This window comes from Scomber japonicus, chromosome 14, assembly GCF_027409825.1.
Source record: "Scomber japonicus isolate fScoJap1 chromosome 14, fScoJap1.pri, whole genome shotgun sequence".
NCBI classification, from domain to species: Eukaryota; Metazoa; Chordata; class Actinopteri; order Scombriformes; family Scombridae; genus Scomber; species Scomber japonicus.
Genome location: NC_070591.1, coordinates 17,520,105 through 17,547,623, shown reverse-complemented (window position 1 = coordinate 17,547,623; position 27,519 = coordinate 17,520,105). Strand labels below are relative to the sequence as shown.

The window sequence follows — 27,519 nt, the reverse complement described above, 5'->3', positions numbered from 1 at the left end:
TTAATTCAAAACAAAAGCATTAACCAGTACTCAAATTAACCAAAACAATGCTACCATCATACCATCAAACTAATTCAGCTATATTCTTCAAAACAAACAGCAAAAACAAACAAACATACATAAATTAACGTTTAATTATTCAATTAAACAAGAACAACAAATAGCTCCAACATTTTTATTATTATTATGTTTAGTATATTTATTTATTTTTTTATACAGTGGGTCTCATATCATTAAAGAATTAAGTAGTTTTAATGATTTTTTTTACAATTTTTAGAAAGATGGATATTGTAATTTTACTTTAGTCTATTATAAACTCCGACGGGTGCACGACACTAAACTCCTTTTTCGACTGAGTTGCTACGATACCATCTCATGATCCCGCCTCTTTTCCAGTGAAGAACGCTTCTGATTGGTCCCAGTGTTCCTGCCGTCAAGGCGCAGCAACAGCTGCAACAACAACGAAGCGGCAGTAAACCACTACCCGGACAATAACATTTGGAGTGATACTAGGTGTGGAGAGAGAAATAGTTGTGTGTTTAATTAGATAAATAAATAATTATTTAATGCACCCGACTCAGAAGCCTCACACAAAGAGGGGGCATGCTTGTAAGTTGTGTCGTTTTGTTTTAATTGAGTCAGCGCTGCTAGCTTGAATTACGTTGCTGTTATCTGCGTTATGGCAGTGAGCTGCTCACCATGTCACTCGGGACAAAGTACAGTGCCACGCAAAGCTGATGACCTAATGTTAATGTGAGAGTAATGTTAAAAGTAACCTAGCTTCATAGGTTACGGTTAGTTAGCTAGCTCGTTGTAGCGTCTGTGGGTTAGTTTCTCTTCGTGGGCTGCTGAGCGTACACAAAATGACTGAAGGCAAGAGGCTGAAATGAAAGCTGGTACTACTTTGTTCTGTACACGATCCTCCTGACGAGCAGCCCAGCTTCATGACCCGAGAAAGTGGACCCCTTAAAGTCCCAAAGACACCTCTTTAAGTTTTACTGGCTGTTCTTTCCATGGTCTCAATGTAGCTTCTCTCCGAGCACAGAAACACATTATAGGGTTGTATTTGGCTCTAGTAATAGGAAGCTAACAACATCTTGGCAGGCATGTATAAAAATATGTTTCAAATATGTTTTTTCCCCTTTCTCAAACAGCTGTTGTTGATTCATCTTGTCTAACCTGTCAAAGATGGATGAAGGAATGGCCTCTCAAAGAAGGTAAATCAGACCAGTGAACATTAGGATATGGTGTGCTCAAGTGTTTAAATAAGTAATGTAAATGTACTTTGATAATGAGGGGTTACAAAGTGCACTTTGGCAAAAGGGCAGATGTAAAGAGCTTGTAAAGGATAATATTTGACTATGAAACTTTGTTCTCTTCATGTTCTGCTGCAGCGTGACTGCTGATGTCAAGCCAGATGGTGCGAAGAACGATGTTTCAAAAACAAACCTTACAAATGAAAAGGACGAACTCTTTTGTGGACCACAAAAGCATGACAAAGACAGTGTAAAAACAGGGGATTCACATGATGACAAAGTATCTGAGAATTCAGTGGACGGTGGGTCTGCAGGTGGGCTGGATGAATCTGGCTCGAACACAGCTCACACAGCTCAAACACACTGTTCTAATGGGCAGAAATCTAAGAGATCCAGTTCACCTGGTCCTCACCCTGTAAAAACAACCTGTGTTGCTGCACACTCCCCCAATCCAAAACTCACCCTATGTCTTAGTATCAGTCCGGGGAAGGGTGTAAGCACACCCAGTGATGTGGAGATGCTGAGTCCTGACAGCCCTGTCTGTAAAACGCTGCCTGTTAACAACTCTGCAGACAGGGATCGTGATGGCAGTGCTTGTGCGGAGGACTCTGGCTTTACAAAGGCTCAGGTAAAGGAAGCTCAGCAGTTTGTCAAAGACTCTGATTCTGGAGGTTCGGACAAAGAAAGAGTCAATCAGCTTGCCATGGGAGCTGAAGATGCTGAGATGGCAGAATGCAGTGGCTCATCTGATATGAGCCAGGACTTAATTGGAGGCCAGTCAGGTACAACTTTTGAAAGGTACCGCAACATTTTCACCACTTTTCTCATTTAGGATTGTTGAATGACATTTCAAATTGTGTGTTAGCTTCGCTATGCTCACAGTGTCTTCCTTTAATATTGTAGTACACTGTTCTGTTTTTGTTCTGTACAATGTGTCATTTGCTTTGCATAACATGGACAGTGGATGGCTCGGGACACCCATAGAAGAGCTGAACAGAATTCCCCAGTGTGCCCCCCCTCTGTCTCACCTGAAAGTAGTGCCTAACCACACTGTCACAGTCAGGGTGAGTTAGCAAACACTACATCTGTTTGTGTTCTTTATTTTTATGTGATTGTTGCAGTTTGAAAAAAAGAGCATGCAGATGGGAGTGGGCCTTGAATGGTGGGATTACATTTTAATGGTATTTCAATGATGAAGACAAGTGGAAGAGAGAATGTAAAAGGGTTGGTTTAGACACTGACAGTGGGAATTAGGAAAAGGGAGACATTGCTGGGCGGATCAAAGTCCCCCTCCATGAGTCCCTTCAGGCCTCTTGTCAGTAATGCTCCTATCAGACTGTGTCCTCCTCTGCTAGTCTCACAGGGAAACTGTCAGTGCTGCTGTGTAGCCACCACTTTTTTTTAATAAATATGACCCAAAGTAGACTCTCCCAACCAGCCCCTTAAATCAAGAGTGATATTTTTAATTACTGCTTTTGATCAGTCATGCCTTTACACAAAAACCTTTTTTTTAAGTTTTTCAGTCAGCCAGCAAAGACAGAATATATTTGTTATCTGACTTTTTGTAAGACAAGTACAAGCTTGTATGCCCCTTATCCATGTATTCAGCTTTTACAAAAGGCGTCACGCCAATTAAGCAATCTCATTAATTGTTTTAAAAGGAAAGGAGTATGTGGTGTTAAAGCCTGGCTGCCATTGTGAATTCCATAACATTAGTACCATACTTTGTGTTTAGTGTTTATTTAATTTATTGCTGCTACATAAACAGCAGTTATTTGTAAAGACATAATTTTTTCCCTGTTACAGACAGATCTCCTCAGAGAGGGAGAAGTCCCTGTCCCATACCCCACCAAGTTCAAAGACGCCTGGGATGATGTGTCTGTGAAGATGCCCTGCTCTGAAAAGAATCTGTTTCCTATGGAGACAGAGGTATATGAGTTGTAGTCCTGTTCTAGTACTGCATGATATCATGCGATCCGAACATACTGATTAACAACAAGGTTAATTACTGCAGGAACATTGTTTTAAAGTAATTTTGTTGTGAGTTCAAATGATGCTGCGACCATAATCTCTATTGCTACATGTCTTTTGACAGTAAACAAATAAATGAGCAATAATTCCTTAAAGATAAATGAGTAAAACCGAGATCCTTCTAGTGGGCCCCAAAACAAACTTGATTACTGTTCAGTTCATCCTAAACTCTGCAGCTCAACACATTAGTCCAGTCTTAGCTGCTCTGCACTGGCCTCCTCTAACATTTAGAATGGACTTTGAGGTCCTTCTCCTTACATTCAAAGCCCTTACTGTGCTAGAACCAAGTAACAAGTAATCTGCTGCTGGTTTATTGGAGGTTCCCAGCAACAGCTGAAAGAAAATTGGGAATGTAGCTTTTTGTCACCAAACTATGAAACACACTACCTTTTAGATATCAGTGAAGCCAGTTCGCTAAATATTCTTAAAAGAAAAAAACTTGTAACTCTGCATTTTAGCCTTTTAACTAGCTTTTCTCTCAGTCTGCTTCACGCAGTACTGCTCCTATGTTTTTATTTTACTATTATTACTATTCAAGATGTACTCTATTGTATGTGTCACTGGGTCTTATACTTTATATTATGTTTTATTCTCATTAATATTATTAAATGAGGTTTTCTCTCACTTTATTTTATCATTATTATGAAGTTTTGTTTTCTCATCTCATGTTACAAGGGTAGTGGGGTCAGCAGTTGGTACATTTGAGCAAAAGACTGCGGTGTGTGTTTTAAGGGTGTTTTTTTCTGGGACAGCCTTGGGTCCCGACACAGATAAGACCCACCGTAAGTTTAAGCCTGAGGGAAAACGCCATGGTATAAGCTGAAAGAGGCTTATTTCGGTTCATCAAAACCGGTGGTGAGTCTGTTTGGAAAAGGGAGGTTCTGTTTGCTTCTGGCTTCCGAGACTAAGGTGCCGATTTATGGATTGTGTACAGAGGGTGAAGTACTTTCTGAGTTCTTACTTATTACATCACAAATTAGCACTATGGAAGTACACATTCACTTATCTTACATTAAGGTTTTTACTTTTTTCACATTTACTTTTATGTCTTTTTTATGTCTTTCTCATGTGAAACACTTGGTGCATCTAATTTGTTTTGGTGTAAAGCACTCTGAGCTGCATTTCTTATATGAAAGGTGCTATACAAATAAAGTTATTATTATTATTGTGTTTTGTCTTGTAGGATGGAGGTGGTGTCCAAAGTCGGTGGGAGTTAATCGAAACTGCTCTGCAGGGAGGGTTCAAGAGTTCTCTGGATGTGAGGGTAAGACAGCTTTGCTGGGATGCCGAAGTTTTCTTTTTTTGAAGATTTTGTTGCCACAGACGCCTTTATTTAGCAGTAGACCGACAGGAAACATGGGAGAGAGAGGGGGGTGTGACATGCAGCAAAGGACCTCCAACCGGGATTCGGACTGGGGTCAGCTGCATATATGGCATGCGCTTTCTGTCCCCAGTAAAATGCCAAGACCTAAGAAAACTGCTAACTGTCAACTTCTCCCTTCTTTTTTTTATTAACAAACAACAAAATTGCGCATCATCTGGTGAGGACAGAACAGAGACTTTCCTCTGCTTGCCCTCAGTAGTTGAAAACCTCTATTCTGGCTCCTCCCCCTCTCCATGATAACCTATATTGTGTTTCAGTTGATCTTTACACATCATTAAGTTTGTAAATGAGGGACAGCAGACAGTGAATTAATGACATAAAGTTAGTTTCTTAACATTACTGTGCATGTCTGGGTAGGCATACATCATAATTTTGGCAAAAGCTTTGATTTTCACATGCACACTAAACTGTGAGATGTTTTCATGAAAGCATCGTTTTTGGATGTGAAATTAATCAGCTTAGTGTGGATGGAAGGCCAAAACAGTGAGGACAAGATGCCTTTTCAAGTTATTCAAATTAAACTAATGGTTGTGGCTAATTAAATAAGAATGTCCCTCTCAACTAGTATGTTGCTCATTTGGTCAGCATTTCTTTATTGGAGAAATTCTGCTCATAAATTATTCTAATTGAACTATCACAGCAGTTTCAAAGAGACAAAGTAATTCCATGAACAACCACAGGATGGCAGAGTTTGCATAGTTTGTTACAACAGGTATTACAAGAAGACTTAGAATTTGTGATCCTACATGTTTTTCTGGATTAAACCTGCTGTTAATCTGCTGCCATACAGTATCATACATTATATAAATTCATAAAATTGCTATGAATAAATAATTCCTAATTCTCCTCTTCAGGATGCAATACTGAGATACAACATAGCCCATGCAAAGAAATGGGACTTCACTGCCCTGAACCTTCTTTGCACAGAGGTAAGCTGCATAAACCATATGACTGTTACCTTTTTTTTGTTTTTTTAAGGGTGGGCTGGTAAACAAAACACAGCAGGAAGACAAAAATGGCTTCTGAAAGTCAACTGAACATGTGTTCCCAAAACATTTCCTTAGTGTTGATCTTCATTTTGAATATATAATCGTTTGAATGGGAGAGCAAATTTAACACAATAAAGAATAAAGCAGTTGATACCAATTTAGAGTTGTTATAGCAAGCGTAGCCTGCTTTTTCTCTGTTTGCCTGTAAACAGTGCAGCGTCCCTTCCCAGCACCTGAAAGTCTCACAGGAACAAATATATATCATACAGTTAGGACAGATGAGCGCAGAGCATGGCGGCAGCAGCTGTTGCAGGTGAACCAGGGGAATGTCTCTCTTTTTATCTCCTCTCTCTTTAACACTCGCTCAGACAAATTGGGACTATAATTACATATGTGTTGTTAGAGAAACTTTTTCCCCCTGTGGGAATATTTGTGAATATTTACCTGTTTTTCATTGTTACCAAACTTGTTTTATAAATGGTTTATTATATTAAGGATTTCCAGCTACAGTTTTTTATCACAGAACCCACAGATGCAGTTTTCGTTCTGCCTGTACACCTTTGATAATCTATAAATCGTCAAAGTAATTTTTAAGAAGCTTATTAATGTAAATGTTGTCTGGTCTTCCTAAAGGTATATGATGATTAAATGTATATATTTGGGTTTTGGACTGTTGCTCAATTAAAAACAATGCATTATATGTATTGTATATAGGAACTTGTGATGGGCATTTTTTGCTATTTGTTCATACTCTTATTTACCAAACAATTAATCAAGACAATAACTGGTTGATTAATCGGTAAGGAAAATAATAGTTGGTTGCAGCCCTACTCTATTACCATCCGAAGTGGCCAAAGAAAAGAGAAGCTAGAGTCTTTGAATAGATAGCAAATCAAACTCAGTCTGAAGCCTTTAGTTAACTACATTTAATCAAAGCACTCAGTTTGTTGTCATTCTTTGTGGGTAAGTTCATGTCTTATTTAGAGCTACCACGAACAAGACAATTATTCTAATGGAGCTCTTACAATTAAGTGGACGCATTTGATACATATTACAGCTCAGTCAGATATCTGATGCCTGTCCCTTCTTCATCACTGATTACTCAGCTAAACACAGACCATTCCAAAATGGGCTTATTTTTCTTCTCCTCTCTGAAATCATTTTTAAGAGTAAAGCAGTGCACTTGGTAGATCAATAGCTGCCTGAGCCATTTTATAGCTTAATCCAATTTAATTAAAAGGACCCATTAAATCTGTAAGGATGCTAAGTAAGGCCAGCAAGAAAGTTGCCCTTCCAAGAGTCTAGTGCGTCAGCAGCTCCAGCTGTCCACTCAATGCCCAGAGTGAGGTATTCCCCCCTATTGTTCACGCATTTGCTGCCAAAGCATTTTTTAAAGAGGGGCTGTGCTAACAAGAGAAGGACAACTGAAGGTTTGAATATCAAAAGTGAACAAAAGTCAATGTTGAGCTGCAAGGATTATTCAATTAATTGATTAGTTGCCAATTATTACATTAATTGCCAGCTATTTTGATAATCTATTAATCATTTGGAGTCATTCTTTAAAAAAAAATCTTTAAGTTCTCTGATTCAAGCTCTGAAATGTAAATATTTTCTGATTTCTTTAGTCTTTTAAGACTCAACTGAACACTTTTAAGTTGTGAACTGTCGGGCAGGACAAAAGAAGACATTAGAGACCACCTTGGGCTTTGTAATAATAATAATACATTTTATTTGATGGCGCCTTTCAAGTCACCCAAGGTCACCTTACAGAGAATTAAAAACTACAAACATTATTAAAACCAGACATCAGCCTAAAAACCTAAAAACAAGTGTAGTGCACAGTGTCAGAGTGAATAAGCCAGTCTGAACAGGTGTGTTTTGAGTTTGGATTTGAATGTTGTGATGGAGTCTGACTGTCTTATGTGTGGGGGGAGGGAGTGGTGCTGAGGCGTGATGTGGGGATGGTTAATAGACCAGCGGAGGTTGAGCAGAGGGTGCAGGAGGGGCTAAAGGGTGGAGGGCTTTGTATGTGAGGAGGAGATTTTTGTAGTAGTTGCGGTATTGTATCGGGAGCCAGTGAAGTTGTATGAGAGTAGGGGTGATGATCCGGGCAGCCGAGTTCTGAATAATTTGTAGTCTGTTGATGAGTTTGGCGGGGAGTCCGGTGAGGAGGGGCATTGCAGTAGTCAAGGCGATTAAGTGACACATAAGTGAACCAGGATTTTGGTGCTGGATTGGGACAGTGATGGGCGGAGTCTGGAGAAGAAGGCGGTCCGGGTGATGCTTTGAATGTGAGGTGCAAATGAGAGGGTGCTGTCCAGAGTGACGCCAAGGCTCTTGGCTTGGGGGGAGGATGGTACAGGGAATCCGTCGATGATGATGGGTGTGTTGTGATTTTGTGAGGGTGGCTTTGGAGCCGATGAGTAGGGCCTCGGTTTCATTGTTTTATTGTGAAGCAATAATCAACATTTTTCTGACATTTCATGGTTCAAACAAATTGATTAATTGAGAAAATAATCAACAATGAAAATAATGTAAGTTGTTAGTTGCAGCTCTAATTGCAAATTGATAAAAGTGAAACAGGGTGTTTTTATTTGAAACATAATCAGTGAATTTACATTTCTAATCAACACATACATGTATTGAATAATATGAATAGACGCAGAATACCTACTGGTTGCAACAAGTTGATGGATGCAGGATGAAGATTCAGACCATCGTGCAAACTCTTGAGCAGGAATGATTAACAGCTGTCATTCCACAGCAGACATGCACCATCCTAAGTGATTTATCTGTCACGCACAGTCTAATGTAGGGAAGAATCATATGGACTGAAGTTACAGCTATTCTCTGATGCTGGGCCACACAATCTATTAATAATTGTCAGAATACACTGTGCTGCTTTTAAAAAAGAACTCATAATTTGGTGTAGCTTTTGGTGAGTTTAATCCTAACCGTTCTACTCTTGAATCAAGAACACCTAATTAAATCTGGAACAACATTTGTGCATCACTGTGGTAATTGTCAAGAGGTACATTGCCCGTGGGCCAGTGATTGACACTCCGTTCAACATGTAATAGCCATAGGGGGGGAAAAAAAGAGATATCCAAATTAGGGCTTGTCTGTAAATTGTCTTAGTGTTTCTCCCCTGCCAAATGAAACTGTCACTGTGTCACTTTCTGATGAATGTCTGAGGGCTGAGTCGGAATCCCGTCCAGGAGAAAGTACGGCTAATGTTCCAATGGAGTTCATGAACATTCAGCATCAAGACAACAACACACTTTTCACTCTTCTTTTCACGTCTGTGCTTTGTCACTTTTTTCCTTATGTTAAAATTTAAAAAAAAATCTTAAAATGTCAGTTTTTCATCCTAATCCTAATCCATCCTAATCTTGCTCTTATAATAAATATGAAAAAAGGTTCACTTAATGCATTGAAAAACATTTTCTTGATCCCCTAAATTAAAATGTAAAAACCAAGAGTAGTTTAGATGGAACTGCCAGGAAATGAATATAACTTGTTAGGAGCAGTATGGATGGAAGATCAGAGTGTAATCGATCATTAGCTTATGCAGCAGTAAATCTGGACTGTCCTGCTCAAACTCATACACAGTATATCGATGTGGAAGGTTAAGTTGTGTGTTACCTTTGCGGCCGGCTGCTGTAGCTGTGGAAAGGCTGGGGGGATCATCTCTCTACCCTCATCCTGCCGCATCACCAACTACCATCTATTAGTCCCACAGGAGCGCTTTATGATGTCTGCCAGCTCATTACTTCTGACAGCATTTAGTCAGACCTGCTCTGCAGCCATATAAATGCCCCCCGACCAAATCACCCAGCAAAGACTTCCTGTTGGAAATCAAACCACTCTGCCAATCTCTCTCCACAATTGGTCATTTGCATTTGGTCCAGAAGGTCCATTTAATCAGTGCAAGGTCCCCTGCTTACCTTGATAGAATAAGGCAAGTGATTGATGACAGTGACATTCGAAGCCAATACACTCATAAGTGATTGCGTTGTAAATCTGGGTCTATGATGGAATAACTGGGTGTTTATTTTAGAGGGAACTGCAGATGGATGCTGAGGTAAGCTATAGGCTGAAGTATGGGTGCCCTGGCTGTGGCAGGCTCAGTGCCAGATTGATGGTAGTTTCTTCTGAAACAGGTTCTGTGTAGCGAGTAGCAGCATTTCTCTGCAGCATTTCTTCTTCTTCTTCTTTCACTTCTGAAGTGAAGCGCAGGGTTGGAATTATTGATATCTGAGGAGAACCACATAACAACAATAACCCTCTGTTATCTTTACCGACACTGATTCTTCTTGTTGGATATGAGACAAATGAGTGTTTTTCCTCAGATATTGGTTACTGTTATTGGGTTACAACCTTGGACTCACTGCCAAACCTTTATTATATCATTTCAAGTTTTCATGAAGTCGTTGGCAGCTCCTCATGTATTTCTTTATATACCAAACCGTAAAAAAATAAATACACAGTTAATGGAAAAACAAAAAAACAAAAATGGCTCAATCAGTGCTGACATTTCTTCTCATTATTATTATTAAAGTAAATGTGGGGATGAACTGTTGATAGGACTGTTTAAAAATGTTCATAGTTGTAGCTTTGTCATAACTATCCACTGTATATAAAATAACGTATGAATGAACTCACCAGATTATTTAGAAAATAAAAGCACCTTTTTAAATGTTTTAATTAAATGTATGTTGTGATATAAACCATTAGCAAGGTAAAAATGAATAACTGTGTCATTGGGTTGCAACTTGAATTGATTTTACTTAACATATGTGTTGGAAAAAACAGTTGTGTCACACACCAATGTCAATTCAGATCTAATCAGTCACTCTGGCTGCTGAAAGTATATCCCATTTAACAATATTTCTGCCTCTTTTTTTCCTTCTCTCCAGTTTCTTGAGCATTCTGAAGTTCAGCATCTTTTTGAGGCCGTTTTGCCAGCCATGGTTGAGCTAGCACTCACTGCTCCCAGCCTCTGCACGATGGTAAGTGCAGTTTTGCCTTTTTTAATATGCACTCTGTCTGTTTAGGGGGGGTTTGTGGATGTACGTGTGTTCAGTCAGCAGGGAGGAGAGAAAAAGGTTTGTGCAGGAGCAGCTCATGACTTACAACTTTCAGATAATAAATGGCCCTTTTTGGATCCATACCAAGAGCTGCTTCATTAGAAAAGAGGGCAGAGAGAGGAGAAGTCTGTCTCATATCCTGTCATCCATCTGATGTGTTATGCTTGTGCACTTGAGGAACTTACTTTTTGCATTCAGTGCTCCACCAAACCAAAGCTTGTTATGAAATTTAAAATCTAGTCACTTCTAGTGTGATAAAATAAAGAGAGCAATGTATTTTGGGAATCTAGAGTTTGATATCACTCCCATCAAACCTCAGAGACCCTCTTTTTTTTTTATTCACATTAAATGGAGCTCATCCATATCACAAATCTTTTAAATGTCATCTCTATTTGTCTTCATTTTCCTTCTCTGGCATCTATTCGTCGTGATGTACAAATTCCAAGATTGCTATTTTTCTAATTCAGTTATCTATTTCAGAGCTCTCAGTTCAATTCAATAAAGGTGACTCAGCTCTCTCTCTGAACAGGAGACCACAGTCAGAATGTCATGGATGCTCAGGTGGTGGTGGGGTGTTTCTGGTACAGTTTTCCTCTCAGAAAAGCATCATTTGTAGCAGTTGGATAAGCTTCTGGTCTCTCTCCGCTTTGTTTTTGCTGTATTAAGCGTCACGGCTAACGGTTAAGTGTGTGTTATTAGCGCTGGTATTGATCTGCTAACTGGGCAGCCTTGGGAGGCTCTTCAGCCCTAATCAGTGAAGATAGATGGGGCCTGTGTGTCTGACTGAGCGAACCTAGGGGAGAGAAGGAAAACCACAACCTTAATTACTACCACCCATTTACTTAATGGAACTCCCTTTGTCTCTTCTGCTTGCTAGATTGCGAGGCTAATCATCTACCCCCATTAGCCCTCAGACCTACAGTATTGCACCCACGTAACCATACATGTTTCTTCAGCATCTCTCCTCATTTCCTATTCTGATCTCCAGTCCCTCAGTGTTTGTCTCTCTGCTTTGACACCACACCTATACTCTCTCCTATGTTTATATTGGGATTTAATTTTCAATTTTCTCTCTTGTTCTCCTTCTAGCCAATCCCCCTGCTGAAGTCGCGGATTAACCATTCCCTGACTCTGTCTCAGGAGCAAATAGGCTGTCTTCTGGCCAATGCCTTCTTCTGCACATTCCCCCGACGCAACTCACGCAAGTCAGAGTACTGCAATTATCCTGAGATCAACTTCTACAGGTAAAGGCACACTATCCCCTTGCAGATAGACACAAAACAATGATCAGTAAGCTCTCTAGAGTAATTGAGTGGGCTGCAGTCGTTAGTGAGATTTGCCCCTCGAGTCCTTTGCTGAGTCCCTTTGCAAGACATTACCTTAAGCAGGAGTCTGAGTAGATCTTTGCAGACTCCTGATATAGACTTAATGGTGTAGCCCAAATCTCCATGCTTTAAGAAGAATAAGTGAAGTTTACTATGCTGTCAGACAGGAGCCAGATTGGACTCATACTTTTTGTAGTCCTTAGTGACAGTGGAACAACATGTTTCCAAGCCTTTATTGGCATTATTACCAGGGTTAGTTTTCATTGGTGTTTTTCTTAATGTTCTTAATTTTGTAATTTTAGTATTGAACACTATTAAGGATGTATATTATCATTTTCACAATTAATTAAAACTATGTGTTACAGCCTCTCTGTTTTCAGTGATTCTACCTTTCAGAAGAAACTAAACTTATTTCCATAAGGGGGCACTACTGCCTTGAAAACCCCTAACAGATGCATTTGATGTTTTTACTCAGCTAATAAGTGCTCTGTCCAATACAGCACTGGACTTTAAAGTGTCTTTAGCTGTTGCATGTAGTTGGACCATAGGAGTTAACCTAATGTCTATCTGGCTGTTCAACACAGTCACAATATTGTTTTAAAAAAAAAATGTTTTAATGACTGCAGGTTTAACAGACATTTTCAAGATCTATTCACATTTCCATACTTTTGACATTCTATTGTTTGTAGAGAAACTGGTTCTAAAACATCTTCTGCAAGCTCTCATTTTTGAGAACTTTCAGTCTGGATCTTGCAAGCTACATAGCACTGAAACAACTCTTCCAAGAGTTACCAGCGACATATTATTGGCTGCGGACTCTGGACACTGCTCTGTACTGATGCTGCTTGACCTTGGCACAGCATTTAATACCACTGATCACACTATGCTAATTAATTTTAGGATTGGGTGGGCCGGCCGTGGAGTCGCTCTCCTCCTATCTGTCATTCAGAAAAATGTTATATCTCAGTTGATATTCATTCATATATTCAACTGCACAGACAACATGCGTCATACCTCAAGGATCAATTCTCTCTGTATATGATGCCAGTAGGTGATATGATTTGTCACCAAAACATCTACTTTCACTGTTATGCAGATGATACACAGTTAAATCTATCCATTAACCCTCCAAATGCAACAAGCTGCCCATACTACAGAGGTGCTTAGTTCATGTGAAAGACTGGATGTCACCAAATCTTGTGCAGTGCTTATCATCAGCCAGGGGCATCCAGCCACTGCTTGGTCCCCTTATCCCAAATATTAAGGGCACTGCTAAGAACCTGGGTGCTATCTTGGACAGTGAGCTAAGCTTTGGGCAATACACAAAAAATTGGTACAGTTAAGTTTCTACCAATTCAGGAATATTTCCAAGAGCATAGCAATACTGAGAAACGTATTCATGGTTTACTTCCTCTTACTTGGAATTGTATGCCTTGTTTACCTGCCCTCAGTGCTCAAATTATTCCAGTCACAAGATCTTTGCACTGATTACCAATTTATTTTAGAATCTGTTTTAAATCTTACTCATGACTTAAAAGGCTTTACATGGCCAGGTGCTGGAGTACATTAGTTAACTTTTACTCCTTACTGTCTAAATATGCATCTTAGATCTGCTGGGTTAGGCCTGTCAGCTGTTCTAGAGTCAGGATAAGGTCAAAGAGTGATCTGGCACCTCAGCTTTGCGACAGTCTTCTAGTCAGTATTCCGTCTGCTGACTTCTGCTTTTAAATCCTGTCTTAAGACATTTTTACAGACTTGCCTTTTCACCTAAGTAGTCTTATTTGTTTACATAATACATATTTGTTGTGTAACTAACTGATTGCAAGTTTAATAGCTTGATTTGCTTTACCTTTTCAAAAAAAAATTTGTAAAGTTTTTTTATAGTCTTTCTCCTAGCTTGGAAAGAGATACACAAATAAAGTTATTATTATAATTATTATAATAATAATTATTATTATTGTTATTAAGAGATGTTTGAAAACTTTTTGTTTTTGTCAAAGAGCACACACGTTTGTTTGTTTTTTTTTTAGTTGTGAGGTAATATTGCATACTGTAAGTGCCCGTGTCACCTTATAGACCAGGCAGAAAGTCATGAACACTGTGTTTTTGTTGTGTTATTTGTGTGGGAGTTACAGAGTGTAGGATTATTAAATTGGAGTTCTCTGTTTCTACCTACTCAGAACCAGTGGTCTGTTGAGAGAGTCTTGGATGGTTAATTGAAACAAATTAATGTTTTGAGAGACTGTGTTAAGGTATACTGTCTACTCACTGAATCTCTGGCTTCTCACAGTCTTTACTTTTTGTACACAACATCTGCTGTCTTCTGGTGGGATTTTTTTTGTCATCTCACAGATGATAATGGTTAGAAAGTGGAGATGATGTCTGCTTGTGAGGTGGAGGTTGGTAATAGAGTTGGTAATAAATGAGATTTTGTTACCAGCTCTATTACTGTACTTGTAGTCACCTCAAACTAGACATAATCCAGATTTTGACTCAACTCAATTTTCCTGCATTTCCGTGAGGCACTTTCTCCTCATTAGTGACGCAAAATAACTTCTGTTCTTGTTGCCTAACATACTCGGATATGTCAGTTAAGTTTTACCTCATTATGATAGTGCTTATGCCTTTTGCAGGACATGAAGGGTATAATTTTGATATTCCCTGCAATCTGCATCGGTCCTAACTGCTATCTTGCAGTCTAATTAGCCACCTGCTCTCCCTTGGGGGTTATGCTGTATTATTTTATGAGTCCTAGTGATGGTAATATTGATCATCTCTGATTTGCTTCACGTTCCCGTCGTTATCTCCCTTTTTTTTATCTGAACCTTAATCGTACTCTCGTCTCTCGCAATCAGTCATCTGTATGAGTGCATGATATCTGTCTCCATATCAAATGTTAGTGGCGGGCTAAGTAAAGAGGCCCTTGTAATAATGTAAGCATTGATTCCAGTTGTAGGGCTGGCTTTTTCTGACCCACGCCAGCACGTGGTTGCAGGCGCTCTGGTCTGCCTTCACTTTCAGCATTTCTGCCTGCAGTGAAATACAGGAAGGAGCAAGAGGAAGTCTTGGTGTCTCTGAGAAGATGAGACAAGACAACCAGTGCAGTCTAAAATGGGCCATGGATCGTTACTGGCCCTCCCTTTTCCCCTGTAATTGAGGGAGTGTCCGTCACTTTGCTTATCGGCTACAGTAGCGCTCTGTCTTGGACAGAGCAGCAAGCAATTTGCTGATTGCTGTTTTGGCAGAACTGTCAAGGTTTGTCCTGCGTTAAGTGATGGATAGGTTCGAGGGGGAGGAAAGAAGGCAGAGACTTATCTCTTCAGCTTGTGTTTTCCTCTGCTTGAGAGGAAAATTACATAGGAAAAAATGTTTTAACAATTTGATCAACAGTGAAAACCCATTATTAAGAAATAAATCCTTTGTTTTTGATTGTGAACAGAGTGACCATTAGGTGGCCTAGCTCATTTGCAAGAAAACAGCCCAGTTGGTAATTAGAAACCTTGTTTTCTGGTTCACCTTATATGGTAGATAAGGTTACAGCGCATAAGAAAATAAATTGAACATAAGTATTGCTTCATTATATTTTGTAACTACCGGTATATCTTTCTTAATTAGTTGCTCCTCTCAACAAGGTATATAGTGAAAATCTCAGACAGATCTAGCAGTGTTTTTACTTACACTCACTCACAGGTGGGTTGTCCTCCAGGTTAAATTATAACAAAATCACAATGACTAAGGGACTTGGCGGGTTTCTTAGAGCATTAGTAAGGAATTAAAATGGGGAAAAACATGTTTGATATGCAAGAGTGGCCTTAAATAATGTCTAACAGAAGGGCTTTTAGTGCATTACATTGTTAAATTCATTTTCCCCCTATGTTTTTATTTCTCCACTGCTCTGGGTAGAAAGTGGTAGGAGGGAAAGATGAATGCACAACTGTGATTAGTCATCAGATTAGGTCGCTTTTAATGGAGAGAGAACACCAGTATGGGGTGATTTAAGCTGTCCACCCAATGCTCTATCTTTCCCTCCTCCCTCCACCCTAGTTTTTATGGTAACTGAAGAACTGAAACAGTGCCTCAGGCAGTGCCATTGTATGAAGGATGGAGGTAGATGGGAGAGACATCGTGCCAGTTTGAAAGCTTGACCTCACTCATGACTTGCTGTAGCATGCTTGTGCAGCGAGCTACATATAATGACCCTGAGTGGAACATGAAAGCCTCTCATCTGCTAAAATGTAACACATAATTTCATTCAATATATAAAAAATAATTTTTAAGACAAAAGTTGGCATTTTCTTGGCTCAGAGAGTTTCAGATGTACTACTTTAGAAAGTCGGTAACCTACAAAACTCTTTTTTGCTTTCTTTTTCAGGTTGTTTGAAGGCTCCTCAACAAGAAAAATCGAGAAATTGAAAACCCTTTTCTGTTACTTCAGGAAAATTACACAGACCAGTAAGCATTTAAAAATGTGTTGCAAATGTTGCAATTATTGCTTCTCTCATATGTTTTTCAGTGTATGAACATTTTTGAATGTTTTTTTTTTAAGGGCCCAAAGGTCTTGTGACATTTACAAGACAAGTATTGAACAATCCACCAAACTGGGAAAGGTATTACTCTCTGCTTTAATTTAACGATTTACTTAATGTAATGTATTACTACTATTTCTGTCATAATCCTTAGATAACTATTCATATTAAGGGAGATATGTTGTCCAAATTAGTCAAATATTAATATTTACTCACGTTTTGGTCCAGAAAATATTCTTTTTATATTTATTGACACTCCAAATGTAGTTAGGTTGTATCTAAATATCCTCTATGATGCCCCATAAACCTTGACTGAACAACTTTGAATTGCGTTGGTGTTCTCTAAGCAGACTAAAGTACAATCTGGCAACCTCAACCAACATTAGAGTTGTTTTGCTGCCTTGAGAGATCTTGCCTGAAGAACAAAATGATGGCAGAAATGTGCCATTGTGTACAACCAAATCAACATAGGGAATTAAGGGTTAGGTCTTTTAGTAGTCCCTTTACCAATAAATGCATATATTTTTGTAATTAATCTTTGGTGAAGGGGCATAACTTTAAGTTTTACCATCTTTTTTTTTTTTTTTAGATCCCAGACTCAGCTGACACGCCTACATATCACTTGTGAGGGGACGATTGAGGATGATGGATATGGGATGCTGCAGGTAGGAATTTCTGTACAGTTTACCCAAGTACATTAGTTATTACCTTGGCAGCATAATAAAAATCAGATCCCCTGCTAGTGTCTGTCTCTCACTCATGGTGAGAACAACAAACTCAGTGTTAGGATTTCTGGTCAGACTTGATGTAGCATGCCTGTTTGGCAACTGTTCCCATTATCAAACCTAACAAACATGAACCAAAACATGCCTTCTGTCCAGCTTTCAAAAGTCAAACAGACTCTACTGATCGTCTGAGTCTAACACCTTCAGCTCAGAACTGGGTGTATGATTTTTGTGCGTATCTGTGTAGGTTGTTGGCTCTCTATCTGTCTCCTCTGATTCAACCCTCTCCTCGTGCACCTCAGTGTATCAGGGTGCATTTTTTTTACTGTGGCTGTCAGCTTATGTACACACATGAGTAGCTCAGAGAGGCAAGGTTCGAAGGAGAGGACCCGAGGGTGGGAGATGAGGGAGAAGGAGGCACATGGAGGGAAAGATGACGAGGGTGAGCCAATTCACTGGGGTGACCTGGTGTGCCAGGAGTCCTGCAGGCGGATTGATGGCTACCCTTAGCTGGCCGGGCACTGGTTATGTGTTGAGTTTCGATAGGGCAGAGTGGGCTGTCATTCTGTCAGGAGGTGAGATTGAAGGGTGAGGGGGTGAGGTTTGGGGTGAACGAGTGAAGGAGATGAAGAAAACATACACACATGCACACACAAACACGCTTGCTGTCACAGATTGACGTTGCTGTGGGCCAGTGAGCAGAACCCTCACCCCCTGACAGACTGTTTAAATAGCAACACTGACTGATTGAATAGGCTGTCCTCTTATCCATGCCACAAAAACAAGAAGTGAAGCCCCAGTATCCCTTCAAAATATTCCCTACATTTAAACAAGAGTCCCCACAAGCAGCTATAGATCTCCAGTGATCTGAACAGTAATTTTGGCTTTGTATTAGTAGTAACCCCTTATAAGAAATGCCAACTCATTGACAGCCACTATTTAAAATACTGGAAGTCTGTAACCATTGGGGGTGATTTAGTATAACTGCTCTCCTCACCTTGAGTTGTACATTTTATTGGTATTTGAACTATCTCTTTAGTTTTTATAGAATTCATTTCCTTTGCTACGATTTCCTGATTTGATTATTTCCAAGCAGGAAGCAGCTTTATGATCCTTATACATTTATCTCTATTAAATGACCACAGTGGGTGAAAGATAATGAGGAGACACTAATAGAGTAATTTGTTAAGTAGAATAATAATAGAAGTGACAGTAGTCAAACCTCACAGTTCATCTCAACTGCATTTAATGTATAGGACAAAGGGCAATTTATTAACATCAGGGAATCAGAGTTTGTTTTGTCTGTCTCATTATGAACTGCACAACAGGTGCAAATTTATTTCAATAAATGAGACTTAAATTAAAAAGGAGAACGTAAAAGACAAGACATAATTGTAGAGAACGGAGGAATCGTGCCATTAATTATTATAATTATTTTTATTTTTTTTACTAGGTGGATTTTGCTAACAGGTTTGTCGGTGGTGGAGTCACAGGACATGGACTGGTACAGGAAGAAATCAGGTTCGTTATCAATCCTGAACTCATTGTCTCCCGCCTCTTCACTGAAGCCTTGGAATACAACGAATGCCTAATCATCACAGGTAGGTTGTCACACACACACATGTTGGGCTACCAGCCATTAATTCTTGTGCTTCATGAACAGACATTTACTTTGTTTTGCTGTGAGCTCAGAGGTTTCAATAATCTTTCATTTGAGTAAACATGTTCCTTCTTCACTTGCTGTCTATCTATCTACACTTCATCATACATTGAAAAATGGGATTTAACAGAAATGTATCGCCTATATAGGTGGAGTTCTGCCTTTGGATTTTAAAGTAGTCTAATATCAATATAAAAAAGTCAAACAGTTAAGAACAATAAATAAACATTATCGATAACTTCAGATGAAAGGTGAGTCTGGAATTAAAAACCATTCATGAGATCAATCATATAATGGTATATGAAATAAAAAAAGAAAATAAAAATTGGTGGCTCTGACTTCTTTGAGGTTTGATTGGCATAGATGGTTGGAATAGTAATAGCATACAGCTATCAGGTAGCCGGACTAGAGTGCAGGTATTTTGTAACAGAAGAAAATACATGAGTGTGGAAGAACTGGTCACATTTGTGTGTGAGCTACCCAGGAGAGCCTATTTCTTTTTTGCTTTTATTTTGTGGACTTGGAGAATAAGTTGTGCAGTGAGCTTAGTCACCAATTCTTTTTGTGATTTCCTAGACCAATTGTCTGATTTGGTTACCTCCCAGGATTTCCACTGCACACACAGCTGTTTGCGACTTAGAAACACATGGGATGAGAGTCATCAACTTAAAGTCTGATGCTGTACAAGATGGACCGATAGATCTGCAATGGTAGAGACATTTACTGGACTGGAGTGGTGAAGAGGTAGTAGAGTCTAAAAGCCAATAGATCTATATTTCAACTTTCATCTATCAGGGCAATGTTAAAAGAACAGACACTGCATGCACAAAATGGCTTTCCTTCATAGAGTTTGGGCAGACCCAGATTTCACACAAGATTTCTTACCTGACCCAAGAGTGCTAAGGCATCCAACAGCTGCTGGAGAACATGATGGGGACCAGTGTCTGGGAAACTCCGTATTTTGCCCCACCACTACAGCTAGGACTTATATCAGCATCACAAAATGGATACACGATTATTTACAATAATTCTTTGTTTCTGTTCTTGGTTCTAAAGTTCTCGTAACACGCTCACAGAAGAAAATGGCACTCTTAGAAACATCTTTGTGGTGTCTCCCACTCACTAACACACACAGACACACATATGAAAAACAAGATATTAAGACAGGCAGTGTTTCCACCTGGTTAAGACACAGTGCTTGTTGGCCACAGGATGCAAGGAGTAAAGCCATTGTAGAGCAGACACATTGCTTATATGGTATATATTTTGGTCATATAAGATCAGAGAGAGGGTTTCTAGTTTTAGTAGTGCTGTGTTGTTAGGATAGGTTAGTTCCTTTATACACACTAGTATATTGTATATAATTACAAGCAAGAAGCAACTATTAATCTAATCTAAATCAGTCAGTAACTCTGTATATATAGTCCCATCACACTTTGAATGCACTGAATGTAATGCATTTTCTTGCCATGCCGTGTATGCCGTGGACTGTGCATTGCTTGATATTTTAGTATTTTCCTCCTTCCTTACACATCTGTGTATCACATGTCTGCTCAAGTAGAACTAGAGTCTCCACAGACTATATCTGTGGTCCTTAGTACAGCGGGCTAAACACACAGGGCTCATTGAACCCCCCTCCCCTTCCATCAGGTCCGAAGGTAAATCCATCGCATTGATTCACTTGGGACTGTCCAGTTATCCTTCATTTCTCTCCAGCAGAATTGCTCTATTTTTCAACCTCCAACTCACTCTGCTTCGGTCAACCTGTCTAAATGTTCTGCCCTCTCACCTGCCTCCCTCCCTCCTCTTCCTCTGACCAGCTTACCGTTTTTCTTTCCTCTTAGCTGTACCCCGCCCACTATTGGTCACAGGAGAGGACCAACACAGATTAAGATCGTGGAGGCGCATACTAAATACTGGTAGCCTTTGTGCATTTTTACAGTCAAAATTGGACATTTTTGTTGGGGTTTACATAATAGAAAGGCTGGTATCATTTAAATCAATCAAATACAAAACATAGACCACATTTACCTTCAGTGTTTTTTTGTTTTTTTTTATTACATGGAGGGGTTTTACCTCATTGCGCCCTCACCGTACCTTGACACAGTCCTGATGAATTAATCACTTTGATTTATGACCACATCATATTTGTTTTATTGCCACTTTATCTAGTTATCATACTGTATTAAAACTAATATTCAACACTGGGACATAAAATGAGCCTTCTGTTTTGCCTTTGATGACACAAGAAGCATCATTATCCTGTTCGATGAACCCATCCTCGTGACATAAGGGCATGTATTATAACTTGGCTGTATAGTATGTACATTAGACATCAGCGTTCCCAGATGTCTGCACTTGATTGATTCTTTTTGCTTGATTCCTCTTTTAACCTGTGGAGTGCACACGGACAAATAACGGGCTGACAGGGCTGTCTACTACTGCACATTTCTTGCTTCTTCTAGGCTTGTTGTGAACAGCAGAGTAGCCAAAGGAAGAGCCCCTGACTCCAGTAATGTCACCAAACAAACAAACACAACCAGTTTTGTTCAGTAACTAAAAAATCGACTTCCTCTTAGCAAGTCATGCAATGGCGCCATGTTGTCTTGATGTCGTCTCGCCTAAGTCACCTTCAGCGTCCCCCTCCCTGTTTCCCATCATCCTGCCTCCCTCCCTCTTTCCCTCCTCCTCCTCTCCACTTAACTTTATTACATTTGGACAGAAAGGAATTTATAACCCAACTAAGGTCATCGCTCCACTAATGGAATGGGCCAGTTACGGCATAGATTCATTAAAATCTTTCACAATATTCCTTGGACGCACGTTGTCTTTCCTCTTTAAGAATGTTTCTAGACTCTATCTTTTCCTTTTTCCTCTTCTGTTTACGTAATCACATTTCATTGTCTTCAGAGGTGTCCTGACACGTCTTTCAAGACATTTGGAACTGAAACGTCATATCAGTTTTTTGTCCATAGGCGTTTTCAGATCTGAAGGTAGAGTGCTCCAATGTAATCTAGTGATGGACGCCTGTATGCCAGGATGCTGTCATGGGCGGTTGCCAGGATAAATAGGATCACGGTGAAGGAGGAAGGAAGAAGAGGACAGCTCTGCTGATGAGGGGAGCGATATGAGCAGCCTGTTCTTTGACGTTAGGAGCCGCTCATGTTGTAGAAATTACTTCATTTTACTGGCTGGACTTGAGATGTCATTGTTATGATTAAAAATTAAACTCAGCTAAGGCTTTTCTCTGCATAGAAACATATTTCTCATTTACCCAATTGTACTGTCTATGGTGTTTTATACCCTGGCTCCAGTACAGGCCATTTACTTGAGTCCTGCTTGATCATAAAAAGGAATGAAAAAATCATTGTTCAGCACTTGGACTTTAAGTTTGTTTTTACAGTTGAAGTGGAGGTTGACGATACATGCTTGAAATTAAATCAAGTAAAGAAAGTAAAAACCCGCTTTTTATTTCTGGATTTCAAGTGCTACTTGCAAAAAATGATATTCAGCTTTACTCTTGAAATGTTTTTAGCTTTTCTAGTTATGGACTATGGACTATAAAACTCTACACATTAACCTCCTACAGTGTGTTACTCACATGTTTAACTCCTGCTGTTCATTAAAGAATGGTGTAACTACCTCATAACAAAAATATAATGTATGGAGCTTTTTAAAGGTATCATTTTTATAACAGATGTGTGTTACCTCGTCAGTGAATGCAGAATACGATCTTGAGGCGTTTCATGTTTTGCAAGCCAATGTTGGCTCCTTTTCTTCTAACCATTTCTTCTTGTTATGGCTGAAAGCTTTTCATTTCCAACTCCAAAGCAGATTACTTATTAAATCAGTGGTCTTTACTTATGACAATCCAATACACGCTGATACTGTGTACTCACATGTGGAGCACAGAAAGCACTAAATTTGATTTAAGACATAAGGCGCTGAAACCGATTTAGGCCCACTGTGTGCTCTGACTGCTGAATACTTAATAATGTCATTTTTTTCTTTGGCTTCTTTTGTCTGTCTTGTTCTGCAGGTACTGAACAGTACAGTAAGTATTCTGGCTATGCTGAGAGTTACAAATGGAAAGACAACCACAACGATGAGACTCCCAGGTATTTTTCTTATATTGTACTATGTCATCTTTTTTTTTTTTTTTTTTTTCTCTGATCATTTGAAGCCAAAATCTTGAATCCAATATGAAAAAGTTGTAGGAGAGACCGATTTTTAAGTCATTGTCAATCCTGCCCCTCATTTATTTTCTTTCATTTCCAGGGATGATTGGCAGAGACGATGTACAGAGATTGTGGCTATTGATGCTCTTAAATACAGGCACTTCTTAGAACAGTTTCTCCCTGAGAAGATGAGCAGAGAACTCAACAAGGTGAGAGAGATGTCCCAGTCCGTGTTTGAAACCATGATCGAGAAAATCCAGTAAATATGTGCTTACGCTCACATACAATGTTACTTATTCTCCAAACAGATGTGCCCTAGTGAAAGTGCACAATTAACCTATAAAATACAGCTGTAATTCTTGGTACCTTCCCAAAGATGTTATTGTCAGTAGATGATAGATAATGCCGTACATGACAGATATTCTTGATTTTATACTGTTTTTTTTTAAATTTAAGCTCATGGTGTTGAACTTTGACTTATCGTCAGATACCACCTGCAACAATGTTAATTAAGGGCTCAGTGATCTGTAAGATCATTAAATTTAGCTCAGGGCTATCAACAGCTTATCTGACTGTGCTACACAACGACTACATACAGTTGTATTACTGTCATTAAAGCTGTATATTATACACCTGTACTCTTTGTTTAATTTAAAACATGCCTTTTTTGCCTTTTAAAAAAAAAAGAAGATAATAGTTCAGCCTTGTGCCTATACCCACTTGTGCTTTTTTGATGCCCAGCTCACATGAAACCCACTGAAGTGAAAACATTACTACCCTATTGTTCTTAGTAGTACAGCACAGTCTTTATCTCATTTTAAATTCCAATCCATCATGAAAAAATATTGCTAAAGTTTATCTTGTGTCTTTTTCCTCCTCACCTTCACTTCCTCCTGCTCTCCCAGGCGTACTGTGGATTCTCCCGAAATAATGCTAACAGCAAGCACCTCTCTGCAGTAGCCACAGGCAACTGGGGCTGTGGAGCGTTCGGGGGAGACACACGACTAAAAGGTATCACTGACTGAATTAAAAATAAGCTTCCAAAATAAAGGAGGGAAGAAAAAGGCTGTGCATGCTAAACTGTTGTATGTAAAATTAATGTAGAATTTAGACTCTGGATTCTCAAGCAGGAGGTTAATAGCAGTAGGTCAGGCAGAATTCACCCATTTTTTTTTGCACTGTCTGGCTCTCCGTACTTTATGTAAGCCCCTGCCGAAAGACATTCAGCTTTCCTTTTTATCTACTGCACAGCACAGTCACAGACTCCAGTTTATCTCAAAGGCCCGTATGGTCAATTAGTAGCTCTCCCAGGGTGTCACTCATCCGTTGCTTCCCTGCATTTATTGATCAGCAGACACACATTTATGTTTTCCATTAAAAGGGCGATTGATTACAGGGAAGGGACACCATAAATCCAGGCTGATGCAGGTCTCTGTGGGCTTACATAACATCACTCTTCATAAGCAGGGGCCCCCTTACTGTCCCCTTGAGTGCTACACACGTTACACATTTTAGCCAGTTGTGGACACATTTTCATAAACTTAAAGTTATTTTATACTAATGCTACAAGTTACTACTCTCTTATGTGCAAATTCATGGAGACTGCTAAAAACACCTCTCCCATAAATGTCCTGTATAACGAATGCAAATGAATGTTTTCATATGGGAGTTACATTTCTGTGTTATATCTGTGCGTATAGTTTCATTTAGAATTGAAGGTGTTAATTTTCCTCTGCAGCTCTCTATGAATAGACCCACTGGACTCGTCAAAGTCCCTGAGGATGATATTAGCTTCCGGGGACCCCCGCCCATTAGCCCTGGAATTAGCATAGCGGGTATTTTTAGAAGGCAATAACTGTATGTTACATTAAAGTCCCCGGAGCTGACATGAGACGCGGTAGTTACATAAGGCCGAGCTGTTTTGTTGTGAAGATTATAGACCTTTTACAAATGATGGTTTGCTGTGTGTGTTCATTAATCTGGAATCAATATGCATTCTGTTAAATATTTAAAAGTCTTAAGACCTCATTTGCAAGGGCTAAAAGATTGAATGCTGTTGATGAGGCAATGCTACTCGTGGTGGATTATTTACTGTTCTGATACACATCGACTCCGTCACTCGTGTTCTTTTCCGTCAGAGGCCGTACCTTATTTAGCTTATTGACCAATTACTTAGTTTCCACTTAGTTTTATTTGGTCAATTACATGTTTGTTATTTCATTCTGAAATTAAAGGGTACTAATGATGCTTATACTGTGTTTTAATGTTGCCTGAATTTTCACAAAAGCTTTCTCTTTCTTTCTTTATTAGCGCTCATTCAGTTGATGGCCGCCGCAGAGGCTGGGAGAGACGTGGCATACTTCACCTTTGGAGATGCGCAGCTTATGAGAGATGTTCATAGCATGTACACTTTCCTCACAGAGAGACAAGTCACCGTAGGTAAGACTAACACACAAAAGCAAACATTTTTTCGTTTTTCCTTTTTTGGAGAGTGCCTGAGCTGCAGCTATCATCTTGTTAAAATCAGGCCTGCATATGTTGAGCTCTTACAGTAGATTACATAATGAATAGGATTGAGATTGCTGGGCTCTTGAGGCTCGTACAGCAGGTGGAGGTTGTCCTTGTTGGCGTCATTACGGGGACAGTACGTATAAATAACAGAACACAGTCCATCTGTATGTTAAGTTATTCCACCTTATGGACCATCTCTGTTCCTTAGCTCATCCATTCAGCCTCAGCCGCAGAGTGGATTACTGCCTGGACTGACCCCAGTTTCTCCCCTCCCCCTCTTTTCATTTTTCTTCCGCTGACATTTATTGAAGCCTTTCAGAGAAATTCCCCTCCAGCCATCCATTTCCTAAAGTGGAGCTACAGAGAAAAAGCTCACGGCTTGTGTGCGTGTGTATGTGCGCTTGATTTATAAATGAGCCTGAGCGGGCTTTCATTTTTCTTACTTTTTTCTGTTGCAATTTCGTTCTCTCTTGCTTGTTCTCTGACTCTCAACCTGTTTGTCCATTTTGTCTATTTCTCTCAAATCCTGTTTTATCTCCCTCCATATTTCTTCCCTGTCTTGACCCCTACATCATACCCTCCCACTGTCTGTCTTCCTCTCTCTATATCCCACTCTCTCCCCACTCTTCTTTCCCATCCCAGGGAGGTTGTACAGCCTTTTGAACCAGTACTCCAGTTTGGTTTGCAGGAACTGCCGCACGAGTCGACCTGACATCAGTCTCTACAGTTTCATCTTCGAGAACATCTCCTCCACCGTTACCGCTGATGCCTCGAACTCCACCATGGATCCTGGGATGTCCCCTGTAACACTAGACTCTCATTAACAAGGGGAGAGCTGCAACCTACCCTCCCTCCCCTTCTCTGTCTCTCTGTGTAAAAGAGACTCCAGGTTTAGAAACCTTGGTCTTGTGCTTACAATCACTTTTTCTCTTATACACACTCCCTTTAAGTTTGTGATCCCAACACACAAACTACCAAAACACAGTTTTGCCTTTCTCACTGGTGGTATTATAGGAGCCTTGTAGTATGTCACCACACGTGGTAAAATGTTTCAGACTTATAGCAATAGTAAATACTGGTTGGTGTTAGGCCTTCTTTTAGTCTAAATGTGATGTGGATTTCTTTTTGTTCATACACAATTATGTTTAATGAAACCCAAATATGGCCAAATATTCTTCATATGCATGGTTGTGGACACTTTTCACTCTTGATAATCCAGGATATGATAATCCTTCCTGGTTATCTTGTCTTTTATTGTGTTTGCTTTTTTTTTTTTTGGATGAGTTGTGTTCTCTATTTACCTTATACCCAGGCAGTGGAGAGGATCCTGTATGCAGAGAGATGTTGAGATGCTATACTGTAGTCTATGCATGGGTAACATTTATTTATCAAATACTCTACAAATATATGCTGCTCTTTTATATCTCTAGGATGTCTAGGTTAAACACTCATATTGTCCTTATTGTTTATTTTAATTTGAGTCAAAACAATCAATAAAATGGTCCATAACAGATGAAAAATAAATAATTTACTTTATTCATCTTTGAATAATTTCAAAGTTAAGCACAGTATTCAAACTGTATGTACAAATAAAGGGGGAGCAGATACAGAAAGAATTGCACGCAAAATATTATTTTTGTTAATTTTTTTTTACACAATATTTACTTTGGGGATGCAGTTTTGTTTTTTATTATTTTCTGTATTTTTGATTGATGGTATGGGTACTATTTAAGGATGGTTTCATAAATAGATTAAAGGCTGTAAATGTATTGAATAGTAATGTACTTTAGGTTTTTAAGTTGTACTCTTTTTATTATAATTTCTTAATTAAAATATATACTGTT

At 39.3% G+C, this 27,519-nt stretch overlaps 1 protein-coding gene across 1 annotated transcript; it reads left to right on the top strand.

Moving 5' to 3' along the window:
• Window positions 1-462: 462 nt before the first annotated feature.
• Window positions 463-27,519, top strand: parga (poly (ADP-ribose) glycohydrolase a). Its single transcript, XM_053333143.1, has 18 exons — window positions 463-609; window positions 1,155-1,217; window positions 1,395-2,054; window positions 2,218-2,320; window positions 3,063-3,185; window positions 4,471-4,551; window positions 5,526-5,600; window positions 10,580-10,672; window positions 11,840-11,994; window positions 16,448-16,527; window positions 16,622-16,682; window positions 17,191-17,266; window positions 18,780-18,927; window positions 23,026-23,104; window positions 23,265-23,373; window positions 24,070-24,175; window positions 25,475-25,603; window positions 26,318-27,519. Exons 2-18 carry the CDS (start codon window positions 1,189-1,191, stop codon window positions 26,497-26,499), a joined length of 2,289 nt encoding a protein of 762 aa, XP_053189118.1. The 5' UTR covers window positions 463-609; window positions 1,155-1,188; the 3' UTR covers window positions 26,500-27,519.

Bases quoted from the DNA above. Each gene is read 5' to 3' on its own strand.
- parga (XM_053333143.1), top strand. From the start codon at position 1,189: ATGGATGAAGGAATGGCCTCTCAAAGAAG. The intron at 23,105-23,264 runs GTATTTTTCTTA...TTTCATTTCCAG, and splicing joins CACAACGATGAGACTCCCAG to GGATGATTGGCAGAGACGAT. The intron at 24,176-25,474 runs GTATCACTGACT...TTTCTTTATTAG, and splicing joins GGGAGACACACGACTAAAAG to CGCTCATTCAGTTGATGGCC.